We start from the raw sequence: 20,807 nt of genomic DNA, 5'->3' as shown, positions 1-20,807 counted from the left end.
GTGATATTTTTTCAGTTTTTAGTGTCAGTGGTAGGTGGTACTGTAGGCTAAACCACAGTAACCATGGTGATACATACAAGGGTTGCAATGTCATCACGATAACAGCTCAACAGCACGAGAAGAGCTTTCCTCTACCCAGCAAGGTAGGCTCACAGGAAACCCCTACCGATGGTAAAACTTCCTGTCACTTGCTTTTTGGCACGGAGCTGATGTTGTGTAATATTGAAGACTCTTTTTCTCTCTCTCAGTAAGAAATATCTCAATGTCAGGGGTTCCAGATGTCAAAGGTTAGAGTTTATTGAGCAAACCAACAAACCAGGGATGTCATCTGAGATCTGACTCTCTTGGTCCAGAATGACCCTCATCATTTATAGTTTCTTAACTGACATTACCTCATGTGTACACCCCTTCATTATTTTTTGGTTGTCATGGATACCGTTAGACACCATTATTTCACAGAGCCTTTTAATGGTGGAAACTTGGCTTAAGGTCACTCAGTGTTTCTTGCAGCATCAGCACTTTTCATGACCTCATATGCTCTCTTAGGTCACAAAGTTCAGGCTATTCTAAGTTTGAAATATAAAATATACTATACTTTCTTATGAATAACAAAAGTGCGTATTTAGACAAGAGCAACTGGTCTCGGGCCATTGTAAAAACTGCAGATGTCTGACAAAAGCTTAATAGGCAGGATCGAAGAACAAAGAAAATTATGGCACAACGTACAGTTTGGTAAATGTAATTTAGCAAAATACATTTTAATTGAGGATGAATTCATTCTTACTGTCAGGAGCCCTTAAAACACAATCACACCCATAAAAATCTTCTGAATTGAAACAAAACTATTAAGACATTTTCTTTGAAAACACAGAACTGTAGGGGGCACCCTTGAGGGTGCCAAAAACAAAGCATCAAGTCCTTCTTGTAAAAAGATAAGTTTCAAAAAAGTCAAAGTAAACTAAATTGTGTCTAAACCACAATCACGTTTATCCCAGAACTGAGAACATGCAAAGTTTCATCACTATTCATCACCAAAGTGGTTCAGTTTGTCAGTTAAAAAAAAAAAACAACAAAAAAAAAAAAACACAAATCCCAAAATATATATATACTTTTCATAAATTTAAAGTGGCCCATATCAGGCCTTTTTTTCAACATTTATATAGGTCAACTTATCATATTAGTCAATTGTTTAGTGCCAAAAAAAACTATAATTTTTCTTAATACACTTTTTGACTCATACAGAAAAATAACAAACCAACAAACAATGCCATTTTGATTTTAACCCCAAACCCAATCCTAAACGTAACCATCAATTTAATAGGAAAAAACAATCACTGTTGTGTACCATTAAAGAAAAAGAAAAAAAATAATTTGGGCTTGGAACAATATGATGAAAACCTATTTCAGGTTAACGACATACATCAATAATTTGTATTGCACAAATAAATATGAGATGTCTAAAATGTATCCAAAGACAGTTCCTTTCTGAATATAAAGTGTTGGATAGGATGCCAGCTAAAATGTAAAGCCTTTATTGTAAAGATTTAAAATTGGTTGTTGATTGGTTGGCCTCTATGGGAATGAAAGTCATCCATTTTCATATAAGCAAAGTCGTATGATATCTTATGAGTTCGCCATCTCATACAAATTATTACAAGTTGTTTTAGGACTTAGGAAAATTTTCATTTTCCATGCTCTGTGTCCATTGTTATTCAACATGCTATTTATGCTGCTGATATTTTAAAAGATCAAGGAAATGTATGAAATAACCCCTTTAAATCAATATAAACAACAGATTGGCCATCTAAAATCTGACATTTCAGAGTGATTAAAGGGGCATTCTCCAATTACTGCGACGGCCAGGATCATACTTAATAAAGTAATCATTATTTAATAATTACGGAGCTCCTATTGGTGTCATATCTGCAATTACAGACTTTTCCTTTAAACTGTACACAAGGTTTTCATTAAAAAAAAAAATCATTCGTATTGACAGTTGTGTTAAACTAACTTTGTTTTGTCTCTGGTGTTACTCTACTTCCTGGCTCTGTTTAGCAGATCTGTAAAAACATCCAATTGTTTCAGGTCCTCTCCTGGAGCTAGTTCAGGTGTGTTCTTCTCCAGCCAATCAGACGAGTGGATCTGCTGCTGCAGAGTACCAATCAGATAGCTTAGACTCTCCGAGTTGATGGTGGATTGGCCATTAATAGATACAAAGTCCTCATCAGCCAATGAGACGGGCTCGGTCTTAATGCAGACAGAGTCATTTTGATGTTTGGTTTGAACACTTGAGGTCTTTACTGTTTTGTTTGTGTCCTCTTCTTTTGTATTCTTAATGTCTTCTCTCCTCACTGACTCACTGGTGTTGTCTTGTGTGTCTCCTGTCGTCTCCTGCGACTCAAGCATGGCGGAGCTCTGAAGGTCTTCCAAAGCTTTCCTTATCCTTTGCACACCTAAAGAAGAGGGATGTGAAAGTAATTAATATGCTGTCCACTTCAAGAATGGGAGGGTGGCTGACACACTTAAAACACCTGATCAGATAAACCTGCAAAGATTAGCAAATATATTTTCCTCTATATAATATGTCTAGAAAAAAACAATGCCTGGTCAGATGAGTGAAGAAATGAAAGGTTTCAACAAACCTAGCTTTAGTTTGTGCTGTTGATCACTGAAGATTATTCTGAACCATCCTGGTGAGGTGCAGTTAAAGGCCTGACCACAACTTAGCAGAACCTTGTGTTTGATAAAACAACTCCACATAGACAGTTCCTCAGCAAACGTTTTCTCCTTTAGATACTGCACACAGAAGCCCACAAACACATCAGTTTGAGTAAATTGCTTCAGGACACATAAAGCTTTCGGACTCAATTAAAGCTTTGGCTCATCAAATATAACAAAACACAAAAATGTTTATATTAATGTGAGGCGGTCACACCTTCCTCAGGTCAGCCCAGACGAAAAAGCCAGCACCCCTGTGCAGGAAAGGAATTCCCAGTTCCTTCAGTTCTCCTGTCAAATAGCTGTGAGCTTCTCTTAGCCTGCGTCTGTTCTCTGGAAGGAACTCACTATTCAGCCAGACTGGAAACAGCAAGAAAACATCCTCAGCAATCCAGCTCTTTGAACATGATTAAGGCATCAAAGTACATTACAAACAAAAAAACTAGCTGAAAAGCCCTGTATAAGAAATACAGGAGTCGATATAAATTAACAAAATGATTATGTCTGATGTAATTTTCCATTTTCGAGGATGAAAGGGACAGTTCACGCAAAAATGAAAAATCTATCATTATTTACTCACACTTATGCCATCCCAGATGTGTTTGACTTACTTCTGCAGAAACGAACAAAGGTTTCTAGAAGAATATCTCAGCTCTGTTGGTCCATTCAATGCACGTGAATGGTTTCCAGAACTTTGAAGCCCCAAGAAAGCACATAAAGGAAACATGAAAGTAATCCAAACAACTCTAGTGGTTTAATCCATGTCTTCTGAAGCAATATGATAGGTGTGGTTGAGAAACAAATTCATATTTGTCCTTTTTTTACAATAAATTCTCCTCCCTGCCCAGTAGGTGGCGATTAAGGCTGAACCGATTAGTCGCCGTTATCGACAACGTCGACAATAAAAAATTGCCAACCCAAATTTTTGTTTGGTCTCATTTAAATGTAACATGATATCACATTAAACACTAATGAGCACTGAGCAGCACTGCAGCTCGCGCCTGACTGAGGAGAGGAAGAATTACAAAGCTCACAGTCCAGATGCACTCTAAACTTTCAAAGCTTCAGGTGATGCATATCACCAATTATGAGGGAATTATAATGCTAAAATACAAAATAAGTAAATATAGAAGCACTTCCGTTGTGGAATAAATGGAGCTGGAGCAAAACTTGCATGTTGAGCGTCTTTAAAGGATACACCCTGGTGTTACATCTTAAATGCGTATTATTATTACATATTATTACATCTTAAATGTGTCATTATTATTATTATTATATATTATTACATCTTAAATGCGTTATTATTATTATTATTATAATATACTATTAAAGTTCAAATAATACGGAAGCAGATCATGTAAATAACTACAAACTCCGAAACTGGCCAGCGCCTCTTCTATGAGTTGCGCAAATTTCCCGATCTAAGGGGAGTGATTGAAACTGCATCCTGCTGATGCACTCTGTCGCGGGGACGCTCATCCCTCGAGCTTGCATGCTTAATGCAGCTAGATTATAACGTGATGGCTTGTGACTTATTGAATCATAATATATATCATTGTGCATTTCTTATCGTGAAGAAAATTGTCAATATGCAGCTTTACTAATAAGAGTTTGCATTTTTGTGGGTTAAAGATGGATTGAAGTGAAAAGAAAGGTGAGAGAGGGTAGTGTTTTCCCCATTATACACTGCAACAAAATATGTTATTGATTTGTTTGTGTTTTGGCTTGTTTTCCCAATATAAATATCTAAAACTCCTTTAAAACAAAGTACATTTTCTTTAACAGCCATACTGCAGAAGAATTTTTTTTATCTGAGAATGTTGAATATAATATATAGAATTCAAATGTTTTAAAATTTATAAATATCCTTTAAAAAAAAACATGCATTCACCTGAGAAGCAGCATATAATATATTCATGCTTGCTTTTAGAGAATAGATCTTGAATATAAGTAGATTTTGACTTTACTGCACTCGCAGAAGTATAACCAAGTGAAAAAAATACACATATTTAAGATACATTCTCTTAAAGCAAGTCTAAATATCTTATATGTTGCTTATCAACTGAATGTATCTTGTTTTAAGGATTTTTAGACCATATTTAATGAAAAACCAGACAAAAACACTAATGACATTTTTTTTGCAGTGAATTTCTTTACTGAATTAAAGTATTTTTTCCCTTTAATTCAGTGAATGTCATTGAATTGTGTGAAATTAAAAGATGATTTTGTCCTATTTATTGTTAGTAAGCTCGTATAATACAACCTTTTAAGTCGGGGCACAAGCTGAATAATCGGTTAATAGAAAAGAATAAAATCGCAGAATAGTCGAATAAACGCTCTTGTAATTGTTAAATTAATCGATTATCAAAAATAATCGTTAGTTAAAGCCCTAGTGGCGATATGCACAAAGAATGTGAATCGTCACAATCAAAAGAATAGTGAAAGTGGAGATTTATTGTATAATTCTTCACTTCAATTTCCGAAGCGTCCTTCTCTCCTAATAGTTATTTTGCTTTTGGTAATTCACATTCTTTGTGCACATCAACACCAACTGGGCAGGGAGAAGAATTCATAGCAAACAAAAAAGTACTTAAACTTGATCTGATTCTCACAAACACCCATCACAACACTTCTGAAGACATGGATTTAACCACTGGAATTTTTACTTTCATGCTGGCTTTATGTGCTATTTTGGGGCTTCAAAATTCTGGCCACAATTCACTTACATTGAATGGACCAATAGAGCTGAGACACAGTGTTGTGGAGAAGTATTTGCCTCCTCCTTGATTTCTTCTATTTGGGAATTTTTTATACTAAATTATTTTAGATCCTCAAAACGAGATATAGCAAAAAACAAAAGCAACCTGAGAAAACACAAAATACAGTTTTCAATTTTTTTTTATTGAAGAAAAAAATTTCTACAACACCTATATCACCCATGTGAAAAACTAACTGCAACTAAATGCTTCCGATATCTGGAGATCAGTCTTTACAGTGCTGTGGTGTCCTGCAAAAGCATCTCAATTGGATTCAAGTCAGGACTTTGACTAGGCCACTCCACACCTTTAATTTAGCTTCTTGAACTATTCAGAGTTGGACTTACTCCTATGCTTTGGATCATTGTCTTGCTGCATAATCTAATTGCACTTGAACTTCAATTTACGGACAGATGTAATGGGACCTGTCTTCCAAACGGTTCCACTTTCGACTCATCAGTCCACAGAACATTCTCCCAAAGGTTTGAGGAGACTGTGCTCTAGGAGCAATTTTGGAAGGTTGGCCACTTCTGGGAAGGTTCACTACTGCGCCAAGTGTTCTCCATTTGAAGGTAATGGCTCTCACTGTGGTTCTTTGGAGTCCCAGAGCTTTTGAAATTAGCTTTCCAGACTGATGTATTTCAATCATCATCATTTCAGGAATTTCTTTCGACCTTGGCATAGTGTGCTACAGGGTGAGACCTTTTAGCCAACTTCATACTGCTGAAAAAGTTCTATTTAGGTGTTGATTTGATTGAACAGGGCTGGCATTAATCAGGCCTGTGTGTGTCTAGTCCAGCCTAACCCCATTGTGAATGTGGTTTCATAGATTTGGGGATACAGTAACTAAGGGGGCAAATACTTTTTCACAGGCCCAGTTGGTATTGGGTAACTTTTTTTGCTTCAATAAATAACATTATCATTTAAAATCTGTTCTTTGTGTTTACTCATTTTGTCTTTATTTTATGTTAATTTTGTTTGAATTTTTGGAACAATTTAGTACAAGAAAAACAGAAGAAATCAGACTTTTTCACAGCAATGTATTCTTCTTAAAATCTTTGTATTCTGCAGGAGAAACTCATACACATCTGAGATGGCATGAGGCGAGTAAATTATGATAGAATCAAAATTTTGGGGTGAACTATCCATTTAAAATATATACACTCACCTAAAGGATTATTAGGAACACCTGTTCAATTTCTCATTAATGCAATTATCTAATCAACCAATCACATGGCAGTTGCTTCAATGCATTTAGGGGTGTGGTCCTGGTCAAGACAATCTCCTGAACTCCAAACTGAATGTCAGAATGGGAAAGAAAGGTGATTTAAGCAATTTTGAGCGTGGCATGGTTGTTGGTGCCAGACGGGCCGGTCTGAGTATTTCACAATCTGCTCAGTTACTGGGATTTTCACGCACAACCATTTCTAGGGTTTACAAAGAATGGTGTGAAAAGGGAAAAACATCCAGTATGCGGCAGTCCTGTGGGCGAAAATGCCTTGTTGATGCTAGAGGTCAGAGGAGAATGGGCCGACTGATTCAAGCTGATAGAAGAGCAACTTTGCCTGAAATAACCACTCGTTACAACCGAGGTATGCAGCAAAGCATTTGTGAAGCCACAACACGCACAACATTGAGGTGGATGGGCTACAACAGCAGAAGACCCCACCGGGTACCACTCATCTCCACTACAAATAAGAAAAAGAGGCTACAATTTGCAAGAGCTCACCAAAATTGGACAGTTGAAGACTGGAATAATGTTGCCTGGTCTGATGAGTCTCGATTTCTGTTGAGACGTTCAGATGGTAGAGTCAGAATTTGGCGTAAACAGAATGAGAACATGGATCCATCATGCCTTGTTACCACTGTGCAGGCTGCTGGTGGTGGTGTAATGGTGTGGAGGATGTTTTCTTGGCACACTTTAGGCCCCTTAGTGCCAATTGGGCATCGTTTAAATGCCACGGCCTACCTGAATATTGTTTCTGACAATGTCCATCCCTTTATGGCCACCATGTACCCATCCTCTGATGGCTACTTCCAGCAGGATAATGTCACAAAGCTCGAATCATTTCAAATTGGTTTCTTGAACATGACAATGAGTTCACTGTACTAAAATGGCCCCCACAGTCACCAGATCTCAACCCAATAGAGCATCTTTGGGATGTGGTGGAACGGGAGCTTCGTGCCCTGGATGTGCATCCCACAAATCTCCATCAACTGCAAGATGCTATCCTATCAATATGGGCCAACATCTCTAAAGAATGCTTTCAGCACCTTGTTGAATCAATGCCACGTAGAATTATGGCAGTTCTGAAGGCGAAAGGGGTCAAACACAGTATTAGTATGGTGTTCCTAATAATCCTTTAGGTGAGTGTATAGTTGCATAAATTATTTCCATTTAAAGCACTACCGCCAAGGCCAACAAAATACCAAGCATCCACCAGAGCAAATCCATTGCCTTCAACTTTACATTTTTTCTTAAATTGTTTGCCAACAGACATTTTGGCGGTTGCATTGCATTTCAACGTTTTATTTTTTTCAGGTCTTGTGCCATGAACATTGCGTTTTTAATATACCGGTAACATAAAAAGCTAAGTTTGGGCGAACAGTTATGATAGTTCGAGGAGAACACAGAGTAGAACATTAAATGGTAGAATAAACAATAAAGAAGACAACAGGTTCAGAGTTCAATAGGCAAATTCAGGGTGAAGGTTTGAGCACCTCTGTCTCTGAGAAGTTGGGCCATTTGGTACTGTGTAAGTCCTGGGACACCATGGAAGTTTCCAAGCTTATCCAAGGCCTGAACCACATCTCGGTTTTGGGAGTAGACCATACCGACCCGCATCCCTCCCATTGCGAAATCCTATTCATGCACATGGCAAAGCAATCCAAGAAAAGCATCAGATTTACAGTACAGTTTCAATGCAGTCATTTCAAGAATTTAATATAGAATTTGTATAGTGACTTGATTCTAGTCTTACCTTACTGGCGCCCCACATAATGTGGGTTCTCTGAGGATCTGGCAACCTGTTGAAACAGCCACATACCCTGATCAGCCACAACATTAAAACCACCTGCCTAATATTGTGTACGTCCCCCTTGTGCCGCCAAAACAGAGCCAACCCACATCTCAGAATAGCATTCATATTCTCACCACAATTGTACAGAGCGGTTATCTGAGTTACCATAGACTTTGTCAATTTGAACCAGTCTGGCCATTCTCTATTAACCTCTCTCATCAACAAGGCATTTCCGTCCACAGAACTGCTGCTCACTGGATGAATATAAGAATATAATCTCAGAATGCTATTCTGAGATGCGGGTTGGCGCTGTTTTGGCAGTACGATGGGCACCTACACAATATTAGGCAGGTGGTTTTAATGTTGTGGCTGATATAATTCATATCATTATTACAGACAATATAACTTTGACCAAAATATTTATATTTCTTTTTCCAAGACGTTTTCTAGTCGTTTGTGATTATTGTACATTTATTTGACATTTATATTTAATGAAAAATAATTCAAATTCAGGAGTATTTTCTAATGAATTATTCAGACTAATTTGTGAATCTGTTCATCTGATTCCACAAGAGCAATATCTAATCAATGAAATATTTCATTGATGGACAGTATAATAAATTTAAATTATTACCTGTATATATTCCCTATAGAAATACCATGACTTTTTTTGGCAGGTCTAGAAACATTTACATATTCCCAGATATTACCAGGTTTTCCATCTATGTGGGAATCTGGTTTCATGTACACCCTCAACGATAATAGCCCTTTCCAACATTACAAGAAAGACTGATGGGTCTGATTTTAATTCATTAAACATGAGTCAAACTGAAATGTAAATTTTCCATGATGATTAATGAACAAAGTTTTCAATTTCAGCTCAGGGCTTATTAGTTAATTTACCATAAAACTACGAACATGTGAGAAAAACAGAGAAAATGTGTGTGTTTCTTACCTATCAAAACTAAGAACACTGCAAAACATGTCTGTCTCATTGAATACTGAGAGCATGTACGTCTCATCCACAATCACATGAAGTTCATGCCTGAAGCACATGAGAGAAAAATAATGAGAGAATGAGTAAACGAGTGCAGACGAGTGCCGCTGAGGTGAGAAATTCTAATTCAAATGACAACTGTGACCACAAACACAATTTCTCTAGTCAATAAATGGGCAAATGTATTTGGATTTTGATACACATTTGGAAAACGAAACAAGTGTGATCACAGCCCAAGGGTTACCCGACAAAAAAAAGAACTAAAAAGATAGTTCACGCAAAAATGAAAATGCTGTGATCATTTACTCTCCCTCGTGATGTTTGATTGTCCACACTGTCACACAGGTTTTAAATGACACGAGGGTGAGTAAATGATGACTTTAAAGGAATAATTAACCCAAAAATGGAAATTATCTCATAATTTTCTCACCCTCATGCCATCCCAGATGTGTGAATTTCCTTTTCTGTTGGAACACAAAGATTTTTTAGAAGAATATCAGCACTGTGGGTCCATACAATGCAAGTGAATAGTGGCCAGAATTTTGAAGCTCCAAAAGCACATAAAGGCAGCATAAAAGTAATCCATAAAACTCCAGTGGTTAAATCCATGTTTTCAGAAGCGATATGAGTGTGGGTAAAAAAACTTCAACTTTCATTTTTAGCGATTTGCATTCATCATGAATATTGCCACCTATTGGTCGGAGCTGGTCAAAGGTGGAGATTTATAGTAAAAAAGGACGTAAATATTGATCTGATTCTCACCTACACCTATCATATAGCTTCAGAAGACATGGATTTAACCACTGGAGTCTTAATGAAGACTTTTATTCTACCTTTATGTGCTTTTTGGAACGTCAAAGTTCTGGCCACCATTCACTTGCATTGTATGGACATATTCTATTAAAAATCACACACATCTGGGATGGCATAAGAGTAAGTAAATGATGAGAGAATTCATATTTTTGGGTGAACTATTCCTAAGAATTCATGAGATTAACTATTCCTTTAAGAGGAATACATTTAGTGTTCTGAGCAGAATGGCATGGCTCAGTGGTTGTTTTAACTCACTTTTTGGCAAATTTTATAAAGCTGGTCATCTCTTCTGCAGAGTACAGTTCTCCCAGAGGATTGTGTGGGTTTAACAGGATAAGCACTTTGACGTTTAATCCCTATAGGGAAAAAAATAACAATTAAAACAGATTCATTAAGTGTGAGATGTGTGTTTGTGCAGTGTAACTTTTGAATAAAAATAACCTCTTTCTTGGCCTCTTTGAGAGAGTTCTCCAGTTTTTCAACAGTAAGCTGGAACGGTCTGACATCACTTCCTGTGGGCTGTACCCCAAAATTACACAAATAGAAAGACCAATTCTGATAGACAGAGTATAGATGAAAAACCCAAACTAAAACAGCCATAATATGACAACTTTATATTAACAAAGTTTAAACTGGACTTAATATTAAAGTTTGCACCTGACTATCCAGTGGCACATGGTGGAGTTTAACACTGCTGTACACACCCACATCCTCTGATATGGCACCATAGAAGGGGGACGGGATGAGAATGACATCTGTAACACACAAAAAGTATCCAAAATAAAGCATCCACTTGAGTCAGGTTTGAAGCAGTCATCAATCAATCAAGAGATTTTTTTAACAGTTGCACAAAGTTGCAGAAATACAACACATATTTTTCAACACACGTTAGTTACTTCGGCCATGAAGACGTTTTTTTGGTCTCTGCTGATAATCTCAAAATGATCAAATACAGCTCGATTAACCAGCCTAGCGGATATTTTGTCACTAGTATGAAGACATGGTGTTAGATGTGTAAAAGTTCCTTGTGTGTATGTGTGTGTGTGTATGTGTGTCCATATGTGCCATGTGCACATATGGACACACTAGCAGTTATATTCTTTAGTGACCACATGGTCTCATACCATCTGGGTCGCAGATCACAGCTGCCAACGCTGAGAAAACAGACCCACAACCGTTCATAACAACAACCTGTGAGCAAAAACATGAAAGAAAATACAAGAACATGAGCCATTATTTCCATGGTTTAAATTTCCCTTTCTGTAGTAAAAGGAAGACTAACAAAAATGCTAAATGCTAATAAAATGCTCATGCTAATTTGGCAATTCCCAGAGCTGAAACACAAACTCACGTGCTCTGCTTTTAGAGGACTGGGAGAACGGCAGTAGTCAGACAGGAACTTGGCAACTTCCTCTCTAAGGCTGTGTGTGTGTGGGGGTTAGACATACAAATAAAATCAGTATATTGATATGAAAGCTGGGCACTGATTTTTACACTCTCCGCAACATGTTTTCTTAGAATCAAATGAATTATAGTTTTTGGCAGGAAACCAAATACAGTAAAAATGTAAGTAAATGTTTGCTTACAAACTGTGGCCTTTCCAATCAGGGTATTGCAGAAAAGAAGGCTCCACATGCAGCATATCGGGTCGCATTAGCTGTTGCAGAAACCAAGAACACGTTAGCTGTAACGTGCAAGATTAACTAAGGCTCTATAGGAAAGATTTGGAAATATTTTAAGGCCTTTCCTGTTTTATTAATAATGCCTCAGTTCTTGCCTCATTAAATATTCATGAGCTTTGCACAGTTGTAGAAACATGGAGTATTCAGTTTCAGCATCTGACTGAAAAGTTGATGTCAAAAAAATAAAAATTCTCTTTACTTTTTTGCCTTTGTTCTGTTTTTTGTAGTACGTTTCTGAAGACATAGGGATAGTTCACCCGAAAATAAAAATATTCTTTCATCATTTAGTTCCCCTCACCACATCCCAGATGTGTATGACTTTCTACCTTCTGCAGAACACAAACAAAGGTGTTTAGAGGAATATCTCTGCTCTGTCCATACAATGCAAGTGAATGGTGACCAGCTCCAAAAAGCACATAAAGGCAGCATAAAAGTAATCCTTAAGACTCCAGTGGTTTAATCTATATCTTCAGAAGTGATCCAGTTGGACACAAAATGTGTTTTTAGTGTTTTTTCACTATAAATCTTGCATCAGCAGTCTCATTGGCGATCATGATATCAAGCAAGATTACACCATCTAGTGCTCTGTGCATTTGTCAAGCACTAGGAAGTGCAATCAAGCTTGGAATCACGATCATGTCTAGAGACTGCAATGACATAATGTACAGTGAAAAAGGAGTAACATTTTCAAAAAGACATTAAACCACTGGAGTTTTCTAGATAACATTTATGCTACATTTGTGTATGTTTTTTTTTGTAGCTTCAAATTTTGTCACCAATCACTTGCATTGCATGCCCCTAAAAAACTTCTTTGTGTTCAGCAAAAGAAAGTCATGAGAGAATTTTCATTTTTGGGTAAACTATCCCTTTAAGACAACCAAAGCAAATTTACATGGTGACATCACAGTTGGACAAGCAGTTATGTAAATAGATTGCATGAATTGTAGCATGGTTTTCTTGTCCTATCATTATTAACATAGTAAAAATACAAATAAATTTTTTTACAAAAGGTACAATGTGAGATCTCATTAATAAACTTAATAAACCCAGGATTAATTACTTTCTTGGGGTAAAGTTTAGGGCTGGGTATTACAGTAATATTAATTACATTTTGTATTCATTTTTCAGCATTTGTGTCACATTTTAGCTTTTTAAAAATAAACTAAATCCATGTATTCCAACAATAAATATGATGTCATGAAATTGCATAAATATATAAGTGTTAAAGTTGTACTGTCTCTTTAAGATCAATGGCAGGTGTTTTGGTCGAATGGCTTCTTGACAGCATCCATGCTATTTCTGATTAGAATACAGATTTTATTGAGCTGTTTTTGATCAATAACTGACTGTAAACTACAGAGCAGATTTTTAAAAAGAGACATTATTTAATGACAAATGGACAATAAATGGGGTGTGCATCTCATCTTTGGACATTACACTTCACAGAGTGAAATCAAACTTTTACTCTCAATATGCAGTGAAGGTATCTCTCCGCTCAAGTAAGTGTTTTTTTTTCCTTTTCTCTCCTCGCTCTCTCCCGCTGCCGCTATGCATTGGCCTTTCCCTCCCTTTTAAATTTTACTTTGGGGTACTGCACTGTTACAGGGTGTACCCCCTGTGTTTTTAAATATTGCTGTTTCCCTCCCGCTGTCCCCTACCAGATTCAGGAAGGTGGTGATGACCTACCGGAACGCACGCCCCTCCCCAGGGAAAGGGGGTACATCACATGATGATTTCTTTTTTATTTTTAAAGAAATCAACATTGGGATCATTCAAATGAAGCTCACAGAATTGTTAGAGACACTGTACTTAGGAACACCACTTTGAGTTTGCACTTATTTAGACTGTTTCTTCATTGACATGAATACACTATTTGTTTACTGTAAATATCGATACATAGATTAAATTATTGACAAAATATTACAGCGCAGCCCTAGTGAAGTATGAGGGAACAAAACACCTAGTAGTAACAGATTACTTGCATTTTCATGTATTGTCAGCCAGGTTTTCTCTACATATTTATGGCACAATAAACTAGGTGTTAAAGCCTTTTTTTGGTCCTTTCATACAAAGGACCTCCAGTAATGAGTAACATTCTGAACTCACCCGTTTCTGCAGGAGGTCAAAGCAAAGCTTGTTTTCACTGGTTCCCAAGTTGATAATACCCTGGGGAAAAAATCAGATATAAAAACCACAATTACCACACAACAGATAAACAGGAAACATTCTTAGGTGTATTCAAATGAGAAAAGCCACACAGATTTGCATCTAAATTTTCTGACAGTCCCAAAGAACTTCTGGCCTCTAATTGAGAGTCTGTTAGAAGGAGCTTGTTTTGGGAAAACAATATGAGTTACTTGTAACTATTTTAAGCAAATAGAAAAATAATTCTGAGAATGAACTACAGTGGGCCCAAAAAGGACACTTTTTGATACTTAAGTCACACTTAAAAACGCTTGAATTTCATTGCATTTAATATCAAATCTAAGCTGAAACTGCAGATTATTTTTTTGACATTTCTCAAAACTAACTTCACTTTTCTTGGCCATTTTTAAAATTAATTTTAACCAACTCAAGGTTATTTTAGTGAATGTATGAAGTCACAAAATTAATATCTCTTATGTTTGGTTAATTTTTTGGTTGAACTATTCCTTTAAGTGTCCAAACACTTTTTGTATGAATGAAATTTACAGAAATTTGTTCTGCTCATATTTCATGAATGAATATGTGGTGGAGTTTTTGCTGACTAACATCAGGGTTTGTGTTCTCGTCGTGCTTGTTGGCGTGATATTGTGTGTAGCCTTCCTTCAGGATACCCTGTTGCAGCTGCAATTTGTTGCCACGGAGAGAGAGGTACGGGTTGTACTGGCGTGTCTGATCACCCCATGCCATTATGGGTACAGCTGGAGCTTTGGCACTTGTGGATGACGGATATGGTAACAAGGGTTGTAAGGAGTTTGGTAAAAGGAGAGGGGTGGCGCTGGTCTCTGCTCTTCGTGTGGAGTTCAGGACTCTGGTCAACATAGACATAAGGCGAAACTCGTGTTCTCTCTCCTGCTGCGCTCGTTTCTCCTCCTGTTTCTCCCGGCGCTCTTCGGCCCGTGCCTCCTGCCGCATACGCGCCTCCTCTAGTGCGAGGAAACGCTCTTCTGCCGGCTGCTGCCAGCTCAGATAACCGGCAAGGGCGTTCGTCAACACCCCGTCACCCCCTCGTCCCAACCTGCGACGCTTCCTCTGAAGGAATGATCCGGAACCCCTGTGGCCTTCTTGGTTGCCATTGTTACCTCTTTCTCTAATCGCTATGGGAGCTGTTGCTGGGGATACACCCGCACCAGAGGAGACAGTCATGTTCTGGTCACTGAAATCTGTGATATCATAGAAATTTGTTTGGGGGAAGAAGAAAAAAAATTGCAATTTTAAACAGTTATTATAGAAATTTTGGCAAATGTACTAGTCACTTTTCCATATAAATTACAAAGAATGGGGACTAGAGCTTTTAAGTAGGGATGTAATGAAATTTCGGCTGCTGAAACTTTTCGTCCGAAAACCGAGAATAGCATTATGTCATTTTATGACAGCCAAAAATTCTACAAATCCATGTATTCAATCAATAACAAACATCATTTTTCATATATTATTTTTATTACATGTTTACTGTTTAATTGCATTATTTGTAGTATTAACACACGTTTACACTGATTTGTTGAACACATGCTAAAACCAGTACTGTCTCTTTAACAAAACAGGCATTTCTGAAAATATTTAACAAGAGAGGCTAGAACGGCTTTACCTCATCTGTGTTATGCATGATTAGAATTAAATGTTTACTTGTTATTGGTTTTGATCAACAACTGAATGTAGAGAACAGAAAGGGTATTAAAAGAGACATTATTCAAATGGCAAATGGGTTGCATGGATCTCGTCATTGGACGCGCATTTAACGCAACTTTTATTCTCAACTCGCAGTGAAAGGATCTTGCTGCTGAATACTCCACCACTATACTACACAATTACTGGAGAGTATAATTACAAAATGTACCCGCCAGCTGCCAAATATATACATTTTAGCTGCATATCGTGAAATTTGTTTGTAAATGCGAGTGATATCCTCTCATTATAGTGGAGGGTTGAGCAGAGTGTAAAAGATTGGTCTTGGGATTTAAGAATTGATATCAAGATCGTTCAAATGAAGATTGAGATGCATCGGAAAATCAATACATTCACCCCTAGTCATTAGCACATTAATAAAGTGTTTCCAGTGCTCCAGTATTGTGTGATCTTAAATGTCATGGTCGTTATTGTCAAGCTCCAATATGACATGAAATAATCATAAATGCACTATTAAAGTAGTCCATATGACTTGTGCATTATATTCAAAGCCTCTTGAAGCCATACAAATGTTTTGTGAATCACAAAGTATGCGATTAAGTAAATATATTACGTTTAATATATTATCTGAATGTGCAGTGTGCTTCAGTAAATGAGCGCTGCCCTGTTGTTCACTCACAAACTCACTCACTCACACACACACACACACACACACACACACACACACACAGGCTGCTTGTGATGTGCACAAAGTTCTTCCTGGACTGTTCCACCAAAATAAAAGCATGAGGGCTTTATGACAAAAAAATACAACTATACTATTATTACTAGGCTATACTTAAATTGACTGCTTACAGAATCCATTCAATTCCAAATTCCAGGTCCACATTCAAAATGACAAAAGTGCCGAATACAACTGGCTTCATGTTCACTGAAGATTTTCACTGGAAAGAATGTTAATTTGCTGCTGCATTATCCAGTAGACAAGTAGACATTTAAAAAGGCTTTCTTAGGCTACAAATTTTGTTATGCAATTCTTTTCAATCAACTGTATTTTATAATGACATTTGTAGTTATAGAAAGCATTTTTGGTACATCCCTAAAACTAACATTTCGAATTTGATTATTCCAAACAAAGTTTAATTTAAAATACGGTTTCGGTCCAGTGTGTCCAGACATTTGTGAATTTTCATTTCGGTGCATCACTATTTTCAAGCTTCAAAAACAATGCAAAAGCACCATAAAAGTGTAGGAAACGCAGAATGAAAGTGGCTTTTCACCGGTTAGCTTCCAATACAGAGAGCTGTTAACTACTGTGACCAGACCACTGACTCGGTTCACCGAATGAACAAATCATTCAAACTAGCTTTGAGAACTGTATCAACAGATTCACTGAAAAGATCCAACTCAAAAGAACAATTTGTTCATGAATTGGATATTATGCAGATGTAAAGATTTTCAGATTATGACATCAATTTCCTAACACAAAACTTAAACAATACTCTAGTCTCTATTCTTGAGTACATTCTTAAACAAGTACATGACCAGTACATTAATGCAGACATTTCTCCTGTTATGTTCCACAGTAAATATTTTTTTAAATTAAAATACCATTAAAAATGTCTGGATTAAAGCAATACAGCTTCTTTTCAAACTGCTAACAAACTCAAAAAATAAAAAAACGAAGTAAACATTCAAAACTCTATTAAAGCGAGTCAAGCAACAGTTGGCATAATAACATTCCGGTGCTGTTTCAAGGAACATCTGCAGTGCTAAAAGTGAGGCATAAGATAACAGAGCCGTGCCAACAGCACAGACACAACCATGAGCTTTATTTCAGCTGGCATAAATACAGCAATAATGCCTGCGCACTGTTAAACTGTACAGACCCTCCAAATAAATAAGGATATCAGCCAAATATGGCAGGTCAGTTACAGAACGCAACTTAAAAACTGTGATGTTAACTTGACATCAAGGCTACATAAAAGCAATGGTATTGCTATTGCATCAACTCAAAACCATTTATTGTCACGCACAAGTGCAACAGTGGGTGGAAGTCTTGCGTGCGGTTCCAAACAACATAGCAGTCATGACAATTACAATAAATATCTGATTTACACACAACACAATTTACAGATCTTGTTACGCAACACAATATACACCTAATAATATACAACATACAGTACACACAAAATAAGAAGGCTGTATACAATAAAATAAATATTACATATTTTAACTTAAATGTTCTATAAAATGCATATATACATTACATCCTACATCAGAGGATTATTCTGGTTCAATACGAGTTAATCTCAATCGACAGCATTTGTGGTCCAATATTGATTACCACAGAAATGTATTTAGACTCGTCCCTCCTTTTCTTTACAAAAAAGCAAAAATCTACAGTGAGGCACTTACATTGGAAGTGAATGGGGGACCAAATTTTGAACATTAAAATACTAACTGTTATTGTATCACAAAAGTATAGCCACAAGACAAAGGATATGCATGTAAATGATGTTAGTCTGATAAAATAACTTACTAACCTTTTGTGTGTTTTACAACTTTGTTACCATGAGGCTGTAATGTCAACAAACCCTAAAACAACTGTCAAAATTACAATCTAAGCAACCGTACGGCTCAAACAATTCACTATTTTAACAAAAGAATTAATGCTTCACGTTTCTGCTTAAACCCTCCAAAAATTGGCCCCATTCCCTTTCTTTATTATCCCCATTCAATTCCAATTGTAAGTGTCTCACTAACCTCGATTTTTGCTTTTTATGTAAATAAGGTGGTAATCAACATTATGCCACAAATGCCATCGATTGAGCTTAACCTGTATTTGACCTGGAATATTCCTTTAATTGGCTCAGAACAAAAATGCCTCCTAAAATGACAAAAAAAAAAAAATACCCCTAAAATTCAAAATGTGAAGGCAAACAAATAAATAAAAATGCCCCTATAAAGAATTCCTCTGCTTTTTATTTGTAACATCTGATTTCGTTCTTAATATATAATTCTAGGCCTCGTTATGCATATCATGCATACAATTTGAGCTTATTTACTTTTATAGTTAAGGAGGTAAAATATTCTCAGTCTAATTTTTCAGCTTTATTTATTATTTTTATGCTTAGAATAAAATATACCCTCATAAATACAAAAAGCCCTGAAAATCAAATCCAGTGGGAATTACGGCCCCTTAAAGAGATAGTTCACCCAAAAATGAAAATACCCTTTTACCCCCCTTTTTACCCTCATGCCATCCCAGATGTGTATGACTTCCTTTCTTCTGCTGACACTGCATTATATACTGTATATACATGTATGCTCATCCATCTATCATAGACTGTTTATTTACCTGATGGGGAACAAGTGACGTGTGTGTTGTTCCCCTGCTCCCCATCCGTGAATGTCAGTTCCTCTGTGTTTGGCACCGCGTTTTTGTGATCAGCACTGGCTTCATCATCATCATCAACAGGTCCGAACTCATACAGCATCTCGGGCGGGCCCGTCGCCTCATCGTCCGAGCTCATGACCTCCGTCTTGATCTCCAGTATTTCACTCGCTATGGACGAGTGTCCCGGTACCTCTGCCCCGGGAGCATCGCCCTGGAGTCCAGCCACCTCGTTTGTGGTGGTATCGCCCCATAAAGGCAAAGTGGCGCCCGATGCTGCGGCGGTGCGGTTACTCTGAGCTTTCTCCATGAGCTCATAATACCTCGCGGATCTCAAAGTCTTCTGCTTGTACTCCAACTTCAACTTTTTGATCTTCTCCCTGCATTGATCCCCGGTGCGATTGATGCCTTTCTGGCGCAGGGTGCTTGCGATTCGGTTGAACACATGCTGGTTTCTGAGACAAGTCACCAGCTCGGTTTGAACGGGCACGTCCGACCAGATCTGCAGAAGTTCGAGCACCTCCGGTTCGGACCAGTTGCTGCCGCGCTCATACTTCTTTCCGTAGACGTGAATTAAATGCATTGCAGTACTGCAAACTGAAAGTAACGGCGATAAATATGTTAATTTATAAAGTTTCGATATGGATTGTTGATCAAATTTCCATGCATGGATTTGGTACGGCGTTGGTGCAACAATACAAATGCATGTAATCGCGGTTTATGTTTAACTGGTATAATCAATCATTTTAAGCGCGCGCGTACCTGTAAGGCCCTACTTTACCCAGCTAACCTGCCTTATTCCTTTACTTTTGACAAACAATCCTGATTCATTTTCTGTCCGACGCTTTTGTTCTTCCAAATCTCGATACATCCGGGTTCATGGCACATGCGTGCTGTCCTTATTCCGGGATAAATTTGGCCCGTGACAACAAAGAACGGCGCTGCGCACGCGCTGATAGAGCAACGTTCTCTTCCGAGGAGGAGAGACGAGAGAGCAGATTAATGCATGGGCACGCCCTCTAACGTATATTTTGAGGTATTGAAGTTTTTTATTTTACTGTATTTATTTATTTTGCCTGGCTACTGTTGTAGGAATATTTGCAATTGCATTACGTGTGTGTTTAAAGTATTTAAATATTCTAGTGGTCCCAAAAAGTACACTTAAAGCTGATGTATGTATTTCCACTAAACGGAATTGCAAAAATAAACAATGTTTTCAAAACAGCTTTCAGAAAATGCCCCTCGTCTGCTGTTGTTGAAACCGTCAGATAGTCCCGCCCCCAACTCACGCCATTGGATGAGTACATTCATTGGGGCTGGTCTAAACGGGTCGCTCTAAACAAACAGGAATTTAAATTGTATGCTTACACATGCAAGGAATTTGTCTTGGTGACAGAAGCTTCCAGTGCACAAACAATTAAACAACAAACAGAGATAAAAAAGAAAAAAGAATAAAAAAAAAAAAAATCGAATAAAAAATATAAGTATATATAGAAATTCACAATAAGACTATATATATATATAAGTTTCTCTGTTAATATTAAATTCTTTATCATATATTCTCCAAAATGTGCCATGTTTATTGCACCGGTGCTA

General features: G+C 37.3%; 1 protein-coding gene across 1 annotated transcript; it reads right to left on the bottom strand.

The window, feature by feature from the left end:
- Positions 1 to 1,055: 1,055 nt before the first annotated feature.
- LOC127640053 (1-aminocyclopropane-1-carboxylate synthase-like protein 1) lies at positions 1,056 to 20,130 on the bottom strand. Its single transcript, XM_052122425.1, has 15 exons — positions 19,176 to 20,130; positions 14,738 to 15,351; positions 14,093 to 14,152; positions 11,891 to 11,961; positions 11,656 to 11,725; positions 11,429 to 11,495; positions 10,962 to 11,059; positions 10,746 to 10,823; positions 10,560 to 10,660; positions 9,450 to 9,539; positions 8,456 to 8,501; positions 8,196 to 8,337; positions 2,936 to 3,078; positions 2,643 to 2,796; positions 1,056 to 2,453 (listed from the first exon to the last, which is right to left on the bottom strand). The coding sequence occupies exons 1-15, from the start codon at positions 19,792 to 19,794 to the stop codon at positions 2,035 to 2,037; spliced, it is 2,772 nt and encodes a 923-aa protein (XP_051978385.1). The 5' UTR covers positions 19,795 to 20,130; the 3' UTR covers positions 1,056 to 2,034.
- Positions 20,131 to 20,807: the final 677 nt, after the last annotated feature.

This window comes from Xyrauchen texanus, chromosome 49, assembly GCF_025860055.1.
Source record: "Xyrauchen texanus isolate HMW12.3.18 chromosome 49, RBS_HiC_50CHRs, whole genome shotgun sequence".
Lineage (NCBI taxonomy): Eukaryota > Metazoa > Chordata > Actinopteri > Cypriniformes > Catostomidae > Xyrauchen > Xyrauchen texanus.
The sequence above is the reverse complement of the archived record's forward strand: the minus strand, read 5'-3'. Positions and strand labels throughout refer to the sequence as shown.

Excerpts from the sequence above, each read along its gene's own strand:
- LOC127640053 (XM_052122425.1), bottom strand. The coding sequence starts at position 19,794 with ATGCATTTAATTCACGTCTACGGAAAGAAGTATGAGCGCGGCAGCAAC. Across the intron at positions 9,540-10,559 it reads TTTATAAAATTTGCCAAAAA|GCATGAACTTCATGTGATTG; the intron begins GTGAGTTAAAAC and ends CATGTGCTTCAG. Across the intron at positions 8,338-8,455 it reads TTATGTGGGGCGCCAGTAAG|GATTTCGCAATGGGAGGGAT; the intron begins GTAAGACTAGAA and ends GTGCATGAATAG.